This window comes from Balaenoptera musculus, chromosome 1 (assembly GCF_009873245.2).
Source record: "Balaenoptera musculus isolate JJ_BM4_2016_0621 chromosome 1, mBalMus1.pri.v3, whole genome shotgun sequence".
In the NCBI taxonomy this organism is placed as follows: domain Eukaryota; kingdom Metazoa; phylum Chordata; class Mammalia; order Artiodactyla; family Balaenopteridae; genus Balaenoptera; species Balaenoptera musculus.
Genome location: NC_045785.1, coordinates 170,646,474 through 170,659,745, shown reverse-complemented (window position 1 = coordinate 170,659,745; position 13,272 = coordinate 170,646,474). Strand labels below are relative to the sequence as shown.

Sequence of the window (13,272 nt, the reverse complement as noted above, 5' to 3'; positions counted from 1 at the left end):
CTCCTCGACACAGTCATGGTACTTAGTCACACAGAATATTCAGAAGACATACACTCAAAATTGAGACTTAGTCAATACATATTCTTACACAGATTGCTTCATCCAGGAAATTCTTAAGTTAAACTGGCCTCTTTTTCTTTCATTGAAAATGTGCAGCAGAGAAGAATTTAATCACTACCAGTACAGTTTACTGCCACTGCTTTGTTTCATGCTAAGGTGCTTGCCCTTTTTACCCAACATTGCTTTGCACCATTAGTGCAAAGATCAACGGTAATGTTCTAGGATAAAGTGTGATATTCATAAGTTTTCAACACTTTGAATATTTCAACACCGTGTGTGTTTGTGGCCAGATACTCGGGTAAAAGATCTCTGATGACTGGCTGGTACTGATACTGGATGAACAGAAACAAAACACCAGGTCCAGCCACATCTGTGTATTCATTTTTGTAAGACAAAAATGCAATTTTGCAGACAACCTACTGTCTGCACCAGTCTTCAATTCGAGGACTTACTGTGTCATTGAAAAGTGCCAGTGTTGTGGTTTCTTTTACTGACATTTCATCCAGCAGACATGCACCGTCGCCGTCCGTCCAAGCTTTCTTAGCCTCCCAGTGACTGTGTGCCCTCCTCTAGCCAGTGCAATGCCATAACTTACCCTGTGGGATGATTCAGTGGCTTTTTCATTTCTGGTTTGAAAATCTGTAACAATTTGTGGCTTTTAAAACGCTTTTTCCGGCTTCATTTAAAATATTTCTTTAAACTCTGAGTATTTGGTCTCAGGGAACCCACAGCTGGCTTTATAATACTGTTCAAAATTGTTCTGTTGCATAGGCACAATAAGGCAAGCTATTAATATCTGTAAAGTTGAGGGAAAGATGACTTTTGTGATTTAAAATTTTTACACACAGTTTTGCCCAGTTTGTTTAGAGTCCTCCCTTCCTTGAATCAAAGAACTCTACTATGTCGTATGTATCTTTGTCAGCACTGTTAGATTCAGGTGGTGCAGCTGTGGGCTGAAAGGCAAGTTAAGTATAAGAAAAATACGTTAAAAATTATTTATTTTAGAATAAAATATTTTAAACAGTTTTAGGTAAAATTTAAAAATTAAGAAAGGTTTTCAGAACATTTTAAAAACTAATATTGCAAAACAACAAAGTGTACTTCTTGTGTTTCTTTGTAGGCACAAGGAAAACTTGTATTTTAAAATAATTATAGCAGATGTAACTGAAGACAACTAATAAAAGCATAGTGGAAGTATTTAGGCCAAACTAAGTTAGTCTTGGGAAACTTAGTTAGTTATACCCCAGCCTACCACCATAAACCATTCTAGAAAATATAAGAACACATATGCAGATGCCATTGTCTAAATGGTGACCTCATCACATGTCATGTAGCCTCTGGAAAACTCCTCTGTACATTCTTGAGATAATGAGAGTTTGTTAAAAAAAAGGCAAGTAGTGCTTTAGTATCACCATGAAAATAGTCTTGACTTCAGACTTCTGGAGGGTTCTCAGAGACCAAGGATTCCTAGACCATACTTAAAGAGAATCATTGTTCTAGACCATTTTCCTTCCCTTCTCTCCCAGCTACTCCCCCAATCCCTGCGCCTGCCCACATTTCGAATCTCATACCATCCGAATTTACGCTTGATGTAGTCCTCAGCTGCCTTCTAGATTACTATCCTTCATGCCTTTGAAATGACTAACTCTGATTTTCCAACTCAAAAATTCTTTAACTCCACTGGGATCTTCACTCATTACTTCCCTTTTTATAGGCTTGGATTCCATCATTATAATCACTCTAGCATAGAGCCTCAATTTTCTTGTATCTTTCCCTTTGCCTTACCTACCTGGAGAAACGACATCCCTGGCCAAATCGACCTTTCCCCCTGAATATTAAAGGTGGTGAGGAAAAAGAAATGCATATGCACACAAAACAATAGTCTCAATCCGTGACCTCTACTCTCAAGTGGGCCTTAAAAGGCTACCCAGAAATCCTACTACATTACCCTTGTCAGTTCTGCCACTCTCCTAGATGACTGTTTCATACCTTTTTCTTTTTCCTTGAACTTCCAACACCTTCTGTCATCCTCATTGAGGGCTTAGAGAAAACCAGAAGAGACTTTTCCTAAATTCCTTCAATCATATCTGCCCATCTACGTGTATCTGTGCTCATATAATCTGTTATCACATTTATTACTGTGATTAAATTGTGTCTGATCTTATCTAAGGCCAACTCCTTATATCCAGCTGTGTACTATGTCCTATTTCCTTCTACCTACTGGAGACATTGCTCTAGTAGTTATTCCACTCTGTTGGATCATTTCCATCCTCATACAGCTGTGCTTTAATTCTGCCTTAAAATCAACAGCAAAAACTACCCTATGTTCTCTTCCAGTTTTTGCTTCATTTTTCTGTTCCTCATAAAGCAAGTGAGCGTAATTATCTGATCTTGTTTCTATATCCTCCTCTTCTCTTTAGAAGTTGCTCTAATTATGCCCCCAACCACTCTATAAAACTACTCCTGTTAGTGTGACCCATGATCTGTACTCTGCTATATCCTAGGATCAGTTTATAGTCTTCATCTGATTAGAACTGTCATTTGATAATATTTGATATAGTTGATTACTCTTTTCCTTTTGAAGACTTTCTTTCTTTGGCTTCTAGGACACCTTATTGTCTTGATTTTTATTATAGCTCTTTGTTTCTTCTCAGTTCCTTTGGATAGTTCTTCCTTATTTGCCTAATTTCAAAATCTTGGCATGCCCTAGGGCTCAGTCCTTGGACTTCATTCCTCTATATCTGTGTCTGGTCCTCAAGATCATTCCGAGGTTCAGTGACTTGCTAGGAGGACTTAGAGGACTCAGCACATAGAGGTACTTAGAGCTCTGGTTTATTACAGTGAAAGCATGCAAAGCAAAATTGACAAGAGAGAAGACATATGGGGTGAAGTTCAGTGGAAACCAGGTACAAGCTTTCAAGAGTTCCCTTCCAGTGGTATCTCCTAGGACATGCTTAATCCTCCAGCAGTGAATTGTGACAAACTTGTGAGATGTCTACCAGGGAAGAAGCTCACTAGAGACTTGGTACCCAAGGTTATTACTAGAGGCTAGTCACTTAAGTACCCTCTGCCTAGCCTGTACAAAGATTCCAGATTCCCAAAAGGAAAGCAGATGTTCAGCATAAACGCCACTGTTTACACAGCAGTTTAGGCTTTTTGTCAGCATAGATTAGATTTCTTTTGTCTAGAATTTCATGAGTGGAGTTATGTAGTTAGTATGTGTTCTTTTGTCTCTGGCTTCTTTCATTCTACATAATGCTTTTGAGATTCATCCATGTTGTTGAGTCTATCAGTGGTTCATCCCTTTTTATTGTTGAGTGGTATTCCATTGAATTAATATTCCAGCATTTGTTTATCCATTCATCTGTTGCTAGACATTTGGTTTATTTCCAGTTTGGAGATATTAGGAATAAAGCTGCTATGAAGGTAGCAATCTTTCTTTGGACATTTTTTTTTTAAAACATCTTTATTGGAGTATAATTGCTTTACAATGGTGTGTTAGTTTCTGCTGTATAACAAAGTGAGTCAGCTATACATATACATGTATCTCCATATCGCCTCCCTCTGGCGTCTCCCTCCCACCCTCCCTATCCCACCCCTCTAGGTGGTCACAAAGCACTGAGCTGATCTCCCTGTGCTATGCGGCTGCTTCCCACTAGCTATCTACTTTACATTTGGTAGTATATTTAAGTCCATGCCACTCTCTCACTTCGCCCCAGCTTACCCTTCCCCCTCCCCGTGTCCTCAAGTCCATTCTCTACGTCTGCGTCTTTGGACATTTTTTAAATTAAATATCTAGGAGTGGAATTTCTGGGACATATGAAAAGTGTTGGTTTATGTTATGAGAAAATGCACCACTGTCTTCCAAGCGGTTATTACCACTTTACATTTCTGCCAGCAATGTGTGAGAGTTCTGGTTGCTCTGCACCCTTACCAACACTTTTTTATTGTCAATCTTAATTTGAGCCATTCTAGTGGATGTGCAGTGATGTTAATGTTGGTTTTAATTGCATTTCCCTGACTACTAATGATATTGAGCATCTTTTCATGTCCTTATTGACCATTTGTACTGTGTTTTTGAGAAGTGTCTTAAAATCATTGCCCTTTTTTATGAGATTGTCATCCTATTGTTGATTAGTAATAGGTCTGTACATAGATTAGTGGTTTGCAACGAGGGATAATGTCGTCCTCCAGGGGACCTGTGGAAACGTCTGGATACATTTTTGGTTGACACCATTGAGGGAGGACTCTTCTCTCTTTCTCTCCAACTCCCCCCACCTCACTTTCCCTTTCCCTCTCCCTCTCCCTAACATCCCTCCCTCATTCCCTCTTCTCTCTTCCTCTTTTTGAAATTCAGTTACATTTTAGGCCACTTCATATTGGCCTAGACACCACTGAGGTGCTATTTTTTTTTCCAATTTCTTTTCTCCCCCTTCTTCAGTTTAGATCAATATCTTTACTGTCTTTTGCCCTTTTGCTGCAGCATTCATTTAATCTGCAGTTAAGCTCATCTAGTAAGTTTTTTATTTGAGATGCTGGACTTTTCAGCTCTAAGATTGCCTATTTTGATTCTATTTTAGTTTGTTTCTCTGCTGAGATTTCTTGTCTATTCACTCATTATGTCTTACTTTTTGCTAAATGCAACATATTCATTATAGCTGTTTTATTAGTTTTTGTCTGCTAATTCCACTATCTGCACCATCTCATTTATTTTGAGTTACATTTTCCTGCTTCTTCACATGTCTAGGAAGTTGTGATTATATGTTCGGCTTGTGCATGATACATTATGTAGGGAGTATGAATTATTATTATTATTATGTAGGGAGTAACAATGCTGTCTTCTTTTAAAAGATGTGAGTTTTGTTCTGGCAGGCAATTAAATTACCAGAGGATCTTTATCCTGCTAGGCTTGTTTTTTTTTGCTTTGTTAAGGACAGGTAGCCTTTTTCATCTTTATTTTTTATTTTAGGGCATGGCTCCTACTCAGGGTGTGGTGTTATCTTTTTGGAGTCTTAACTGAATGCCTGAAGAGTGAGTCTTACTGAGCTGGAACTATTGAATCCACCCACAAATGACCTCTGCTATTTCCACTTAGCTCCCAGGCCTACAGCAGCCTCTCTCTTTTATTCCTCGGGGGTTCTCACCCAGCCCAGGTGCAGCCTGGTCTCAGCCAAGGCAGAGGGAAACTTCCCCTGTACAGATTCTGCGCCATCTCCACTCCCACGCTGGTGCATTTCCCTTCTTTCTTTCTTGCACCTTGTTCATAAATTCTAGCTGCCTCAACAGCTCTAGACTCTGATCTCAGCTTTCTCAGTTGAGGGAAACCATCAGTTGATTTTCCCTTGGGTTTCACGTCCCTGTGGTCAGGAGAGCTTATACAGAAAGCCAGTGTGATCCTGGGGCTTATCTTGTGTATTTACTGTGTTTCAAATCTTCTGCTCCCTGTTGTCTAGTGCCTAAAAACAGTTGCCTCATGTGTTTTGGCCAGGTTTTCTTTATGGTGAGGAATAGTCTGATGCCATTTATTCCATCATGACTGGCAGTGAAAGTCCCCCCTAAAACTTTAGGGGAAAAAAAAAACTTAAAAAATTTTGAAATTATAATATACTGGTAAGTATACAGAAAAGAAATCAGTTGTGGTTTTTTGTTTGTTTGTTTTTTCAAATTGCCACTTGTAACATACCAATCAGTGAAGGAGATTTTATGCCTTGCTTTTTTTTTTCCCCCCAAAAAAGGGTGTGGTCAGTAGCTACCTTATGAGATAGTAGATAGTAATTTGTTCATGTAAAAGAGATTATTTGTTGTTACAAATATTCTTTAGAACCTGACAGCACCATCTGAAGAAAATTGTTAGGGCTGGTGTATCCATGATAGAGCTTCCCCAGAGGCTGAACGCCTTCATTATCACTTACATAAGACATTGCTGCTGGATTGCTGCCATAAGCAGGGCCCCTTAAGACAGGAGCTCGTCATTACTTATACTGGTGTCCTCCTTGTGGATAGGGGTCAGCATTGTTGAGTCTAAGCAGGGGTGACACTTGAAATTTCTTGAGATCATTCAGAATGTCTTGCTTGATTTCACAGAATCTCATTCTTCTCTCGAGTAATCAGTGTTTGTTGGGTTTCCTGTTTTTATTTCTGCCTTTCACATAGCCCATAGTACTGAATATAGTCATCTTAACATGTTCTGAAAAATTGTCTAGCATCAAGATTAAAGTACCATAATACATGAGAGTCCCTGAAGTTGCGTGTGAAATGATTGCTCTCTGCTTTGAAGTGGCAAGTTAATTTCTCAGCCAGTTCTGATCAGAGAGCTTATTAGCTTTTGTATGTGCGTTGTGTTTTATTTTGCTCTGGTTTTTTTGGTTGACAGATTGGGCTGAGATGATCTATTCATGTGTATAAATATGTATTTATGAGTACATAAAAGTTAAAATGTACATATGGAAGACATTCTTAGCAATACTTTCCAGATTTGTTTTTCATTTTTGTCCAGTGTATATCATTTTTCTTTCTGCTAGATGCCTGGCTTTTTCAAGATTGGTTAAGCATTTTCAAGGTGTTGTTTATTGCCACTGGTCTTGTCTTGTATATAGTACACTTCTGAACATAAAGAAATATCCCTCATTCGTGTAAGATTCAAAAGAAATCAGTTATCTTTTCTGGCTTATGCTTTTTAACATATTACAGTTGCATTTAATTGGTTTGTTTCTTCCTATGAGTTCTTCAAAGCCTTGTGAATCCTTGTTTTTCTCAGCTAGATGCTGAGAAAATTGTTCGTGTTGTCACACATTAGGTACTTTTTAAAAAATAAAAAAACTGATACTTGAAACAGCTAAAGATCCATGTAAAACAATATTTTATAGTGAGGCTTATTTTCTAGCATAATTAAGTAAAAAGGTATTTCTCATAAGGTGCTTTTCAAGTAATACTATGTAAATGTCAAAATTGGATTCTAACATTTTTAAGGTGAAAGTGAGCCTTGAGACATTTAGCTTGGACCCTATTTTATAGATCAGGTAAGTAAGAACCTGAAGGTGGCGAAGTAGGAACCTGAAGGTGGCAAAGAAAGGTACTGTCAGAGCCAGGATTCCGACCCAGAATCTCCTCCCTGCTGGTGTAGTACTCAGCTAAAGAGAGACGACTGTGTAGGGCCATACATGCTATACCAAGGTGAGCCGAGACATTCTTGGCTCTTTTGCTATTAATGTGGGCTATCCTTACAAGGTCCCTCACCTGCAACCCCTCTTCCCTTTTTTCTCAGGTTCCCTGGGCTTACCCATTCCCGATCCCCCAATTTGATGCATTCCTTTTCACCTTTTTAAAAAAACCCAACTCAAATGGCTTCTTTTCTAAGAAATATTCTCAAACTCCTTTTCCTGCCCTCTTTTACTCCTCTGGTTATTACTGTAGTCTGTGCATCCTTCTGTTATTATTGCATTAAAATTGGTTGTTTGTATTTTTTTCTTTTAAATCTTAAGTTCCTAGTAATATCCAGTCTTCTTACGTTTATTTGTTTTTTTTAATTGAAGTATAGTTGATTTACAATATTGTGTTAGTTTCAGGCTTACAGCAGAGTGATTCGGATATATATATATATATATATATATATTCTTGTTTTGATTCTTTTCCATTATAGGTTGTTACAAGATATTGAATTTAATTCCTCGTGCTATACAGTAAATCCCTGTTGTTTATCTATCTTCTCATATTTTTTAATCCCATGGCCTAGTATAGTTAGTGTCTTTGGAGTGAATTAAATTGAGATCTGCAGTGTTGGGAAACAAGAGGTTTAATAAGCTCTGATAAAGGCCCGAATGTTTGTTTCGAATACAGTGTGACTTCTTGCTGTTTTGTTTTGTTCTTTTCTCTTTTTTGCCTATTTCCAGATTTCTAGATACATTCTGGATAGTTGAGGTGGCCAAGTCTGTGTCTTCAGATTAGTGATTCTCAAATATCGGGTCCATGAGCAGGCTGCAGCTAAATCTCCTGTGGATTTTATAGAAATGCAGTGGGTTTTCTGATTTAGTGAGTCTGGCATGAATCCAGGGATCCCAGGATTGTTTCTGTTTTATTTTGTTCACTTTAAATCTACACGGTTGTTTTGATGATGAGCTAGGTTTGGGAGCCACAGCTTCAGATAACAAGCTGTTCAATCAGCGTGAGATTACTTGGGGTAGACTTTTTTTTTTTTTTTTAACTTTTGGGTTTATTTATTTAATTAATTTATTTATTTATGGCTGTGTTGGGTCTTCGTTTCTGTGCGAGGGCTTTCTCTAGTTGTGGCAAGCGGGGGCCACTCTTCATCGTGGTGCGTGGGCCTCTCATTATCGCGGCCTCTCTTGTTGCGGAGCACAGGCTCCAGACGCGCAGGCTCAGTAACTGTGGCTCACGGGCCTAGTTGCTCTGCGGCATGTGGGATCTTCCCAGACCAGGGCTCGAACCCGTGTCCCCTGCATTGGCAGGCAGATTCTCAACCACTGCGCCACCAGGGAAGCCCCATACTCGGGGTAGACTTTTATCTGCCGCTTAAGAGCTTACAAGTTTCTTATTTCTGGTTCCCAAAGTGTCTGGAACATAATTTGTAGAAATGAGATGCCTTTAAAAGATGATTTTAATCTGGGTTTTGATTAATTCGAAAGATGGTGACTGATTAACCTCTATTTTTTATTATCATTTAAGGAGTGTTCAGCCTTGGTGTTCCTGTAGACGCTCTCTTCTTCATTGGTAACCAGTTGGTGGCCACGAGTCATACAGGGAAAGTGGGAGTGTGGAATGCTGTCACCCAGCACTGGCAGGTTGGTTTTAACTAATGCATATTGCAGAAATGAAATTATTTCTGAAACTCATGCTGATTATGCATCTGCTTTATTGTGGAATTCATATTGTTTCTGTTTTGATTATACAGTAAGTCCCCTACATATGAACAAGTTCAGTTCCAAGAGCGTGTTTGTAAGTCCAATTTGTTTGTAAGTCCAAAAAAGTTAGCCTAGGTACCCAACTAACACAATCTGCTATATAACACTGTACTGTAATAGGTTTATAATACTTTTCACACAAATAATACATAAAAAACAAACAAAAAATAAAGACAACATTTTTAATCTTACAGTACAGTACCTTGAAAAGTACAGTAGTACAGTACAACAGCTGGCATACGGGGACTGGCATTGAGTGAACAGGCAAGAAGAGTTACTGACAGGAGGAGGGAGAGGAGGTGGGAGATGGCAGAGCTGAAGGATCGTCAGCAATAGGAGACGGAGGGCAAGCTGCAATTTCACTCACGCCTGACCTTGACGGCACAGGTTCGGGTTCCTTTCTGGATTCAATTCTATCTACCCTCTTGAAAAAATGATCCAGTGATGTCTGGGCAGTAGCTCTTTTTTTCTCCTCATAGATGACACGGTAGCACTGGATGCATTCTGAATGGCTGCTGCAGCTTTGGTGTGCTGTTCTACTTTCGGGTCCTGTGCCTCAGAAACTAACAGTGCCTCCTCAAATAAGATCCCCTTGCCATTTCCTGTGTCTTGAATCTCTTCTTAGCAGTACCAGCTACATCACCGCTGCCTTTACGCTTGCTTCCAGATATTCTGGGCTTGAAATAAAGATACTGTACTACTGTACTCTGTACAGTACTGTACAGTAAAGTACACAAAAGCACAACCACTTGTAGAGGATGCATGCACATGACGGTGCACGCCAGACATGTGAACTAACTTACGTGATTGGACATGCGAACGCACGTTTGCATCTTTGAAAGTTTGCAAGTTGAAGGTTCGTATGTAGGGGACTTACTGTATAGAATATTGAATATATCTACTGGTAAATTTGTTTCTGAATACAAGTTTGACTACATTTTAAAGAATTTTAAGTCACTTTGGAAAATGAGTGGGTTTTTAAACTGGTTTGACATTTCTTTGTTTCCTTGAAAGGTTTTAAGTTTCATGCCTTGGGAATAGTAGTCCAGGCAACTTCATCTCCTGAGTGGGAGCACAGTTCTGTGTGAAAATACATAGCCTGTTCAAGGAAAAGATAGCAAGCTAAATGCTTTCAAGTACTTGAGAGGAACAGGAAGGAGATAAGACTAAAAAGGTTATTGCCTGATTCTGAAGGAGAGGGGGAAAATTAAAGGACTTTAAGCAGAGAGTGACTTGACCAGATCCATGTTTTAGAAAGATAACAGTGCTAGCTAACATGAAAAGTGGACTGGAGATCAGGGAAGTAATCCAGCAAAAGAGGCAGAGATTCACCTAAAATGCGTAGACGGCAAAGATGAGGCTATCTGGAAAACATTTCATAAGCCTTCCTAAAACAATAAGGATTGGTATCTGATTAGATGGAGAAAAATTAAAGGAGAGAGAGATGGGTTTCTAGTTCTGATAGTTGAGTGGCTGGTAGTATTTTACATTGATAGGGGACGGAGGAGGAGAATCATATATGCTGGTAGATAGTGTGAGGAATAATTAGAATGACTAAATATGTTTACTTTGAGATTCCTGTGGGTATCCATATACAGGAGCTCACTATATAGTTGGAAGCACCCCTTGGAATTTAGGGAAGAAGAAAAGGGCTAGAAAAAAGTATTTGGAAATCATAATACTTGGTAATTGAAAATGGAAATTGGTAAGATTTTCCATTGAGGGGATATCTGCAGCAAAAGAAAAGCCAAAGTTAAAGTCCTGAGGAACATTAGCTTTTAAGGCAACAAGATAGGAAACCAAGAGCCAAAGTGACACATATGATGCGATTGAGTTATGACATTGGTTCTGTTAGTAGGATATCATTTGCAGATGTATTAATAAGTTAATTAGGTTTTGATTGGGGGGGCAGATTGCAGGAACTAAGGAATTAAAAGATCAGAGATTAGAGTTAGCAAATTCAGAGTGTCTTTCAAGAAGTCTGGTGGTGAAGGACAGCAGAGGAACAAAGTGATAAGGATCAAGGCTAGATGGAGGAAAAGATGTTCAGTGCTTTATTTTACTTCTTCTCTAGGATGGGAGAAGTTTGAGCATGCTTGTTAGTCAGAGAGGGGAGTTGACAGAGAAAGCATTTGAAGGTTGAAAGAACAGAGATGGTTGCTGGTGCCATGGAAGCAAATGGGGTCTAGAACACAGCTGGAGGGGTTGCCCCAACTGAGTAGAGAGACTTCTTTCTCTGCGATGGAAGAGTGAGGAAGGCGTACTGTGGAGGAGAAGGACATTGGAAGTGTGTTTCAAGGATTGCCGAGATTATAAATCTTTATAATGGACCTGGCTGGTACAGTTATGTGAGTTTCTTCCTTAATACTCAGTACTGGGAACAGAAGCAAGAGAAAAGAAAACAGTGTCGGCCTGATTCAGGCTTGGAGATGTAATAAAATGGGTATGACACACAAAGGGATGAGAAAACATAAAGTGGCAAAGTAATTGAAACTGTAAGATCAAGAAGTGAAGGAGTGCCAGGTAAGCAGAGGAGGATGCAGGGATTCAAGGGGCTAGAGGGAAGTGAAAGCAGGTTGATGACTTCTAAGGAGTGGGAATTGTTGTGGTCAAAGACTGGAGTTAAGGTTTTGGAGTTGGAGCAGTTCTCAGTGATGGAGCCATTTAAATCATGTGTTGAACTGACTTAAAGATGAAAGTAGTTGAAACAGTGGTCAGAGAACTGTAAGGGTCATCAGGGTGAACATTTAGGTGCCAGAACAGTAATGGAGAATGGGACAAAGAGCTAACTGATCCAGGCGCCCAGCTCCTCAGCAAAAGTGGTGTGTTGATCTGGAAGCTGCAGTCTGGGCAGAGATAGGGTAATTGAATGTCATGATTGGGCCGAGCTTGTGGAGGGACATTCTTAAGATCTTATGGCCGCGCCTGAGATGCTGGGAAAATGGTGAGAGAATGAATGACTTCCGATGAAAGAGATTCCAATCAGAGAAAGTTAAATTTCATTCTAGATGGAGACATGGAAGTCATGTTTGTAGAAAAAAGATACTAGCCAAGAGTGAACCTTCCGTATAGGCACAGAAAAGGCATGATAAAGGTTGTTACCATAAAAGTGATGGGCCAAGGAATGTGGGGAAGGACTGATGTAGGTTGATCTAAAGTTGAGGTGGAGGGAAGTCGATCAGAGGGATTCTTCAGCTGGTGATATTTCTGTAAAGAGGAATGTGGATTTTAATGATTTATGGAAGATCTGCTCTCAGGTAAGTTACTTGGCTAATTATGTCAAGTGAGCTTTTAGTGGCTCTGAGAAGCTGTGCTATCTGTGCCATAAAACTCCGAAGGTGCATTTAGGTTTCTAAAGGAACATGTTTCTTTATTACCTTCTTTGTTTTTTTACTAATGTCACAACTGCATATAAAAGTTCTCATATTTTGAGATCCCAAAAACTATACTAGCATCCTCAAAGTGGATACTTCTCCTTAAGCTTTTAGTCCTATATGTATAACCTGTTGCTTCTTGTTTGGTATAGGCATGAGTTGAAAACCATAGCTGACAAAGTAGGTTTGTTATTACATTTCAGGAAGACCTGGGGTGAGTTGAGCATTCATGCAGCAAACAAGCCTTATAACTCTTAGCCCAGATAGATGATTTCTTTTTTTGGTAGTGCAGTGCAGAGCTAGGATGTAATGAAATCTCAGTGTCTGATCTGCAGACCTCAGCAGACGGTTCTGACCTGGGGCTGGCTTCTGTGGCACTGGATGAGCGGGTTCTCATCTGGCCTTTGGCAACAGTTCTGCCCGTGAGTGACATGGAAGGTACGCAGGACAACTAGGGTAGTTTGTGACGACTCTCGCTGTATAGTCGAGATTGATTTGAGGTATTTGAGTCAGACAAACGAGCCTGAGAGCAAGAGAGCAAGCATTTTTGAGCCTAAAAGCCGTTGTGATATTTTGGTGTAGCAGTTTCTTATTAGGACAGGTTCAATAAAATGTTAATGAAAATTTTATAAGAGTATTGTATCTGATTTGGGTAAGAAAAAAGAAAATTATTTCTTAGAAGGAAAGTTTCAGTGTTTTCTTCTTTTTCTTGTTTAATTCCTCTTCATTAGACTTCAGAAGATTAGTAATAAGGAATTAGTGTTTCAAATACATGGCCTAGGCTGAGTTACGTGGCAGAATAGTAACTTTAGGCATTATTTCCCAAGTTGTTCAAGTTTAAATTTAGATGTATATTGGAAACATAGATTATACATGTTTCATCCTCATATCAAAACAGAGAGACAGTGTTGGAAGTTAGT

The 13,272-nt window shown here is 39.3% G+C and overlaps 1 protein-coding gene across 2 annotated transcripts in view; it reads left to right on the top strand.

Moving 5' to 3' along the window:
• The window catches only part of KCTD3 (potassium channel tetramerization domain containing 3), a 63,363-nt gene that overhangs the window by 27,197 nt on the left and 22,894 nt on the right, over window positions 1-13,272 (top strand). For both annotated transcript variants that reach the window (XM_036853250.1, XM_036853239.1), the window contains exon 10: window positions 8,743-8,858. In XM_036853250.1, the coding sequence (XP_036709145.1) occupies window positions 8,743-8,858 (116 nt within the window). The remainder of the gene's footprint in view (window positions 1-8,742; window positions 8,859-13,272) is intronic.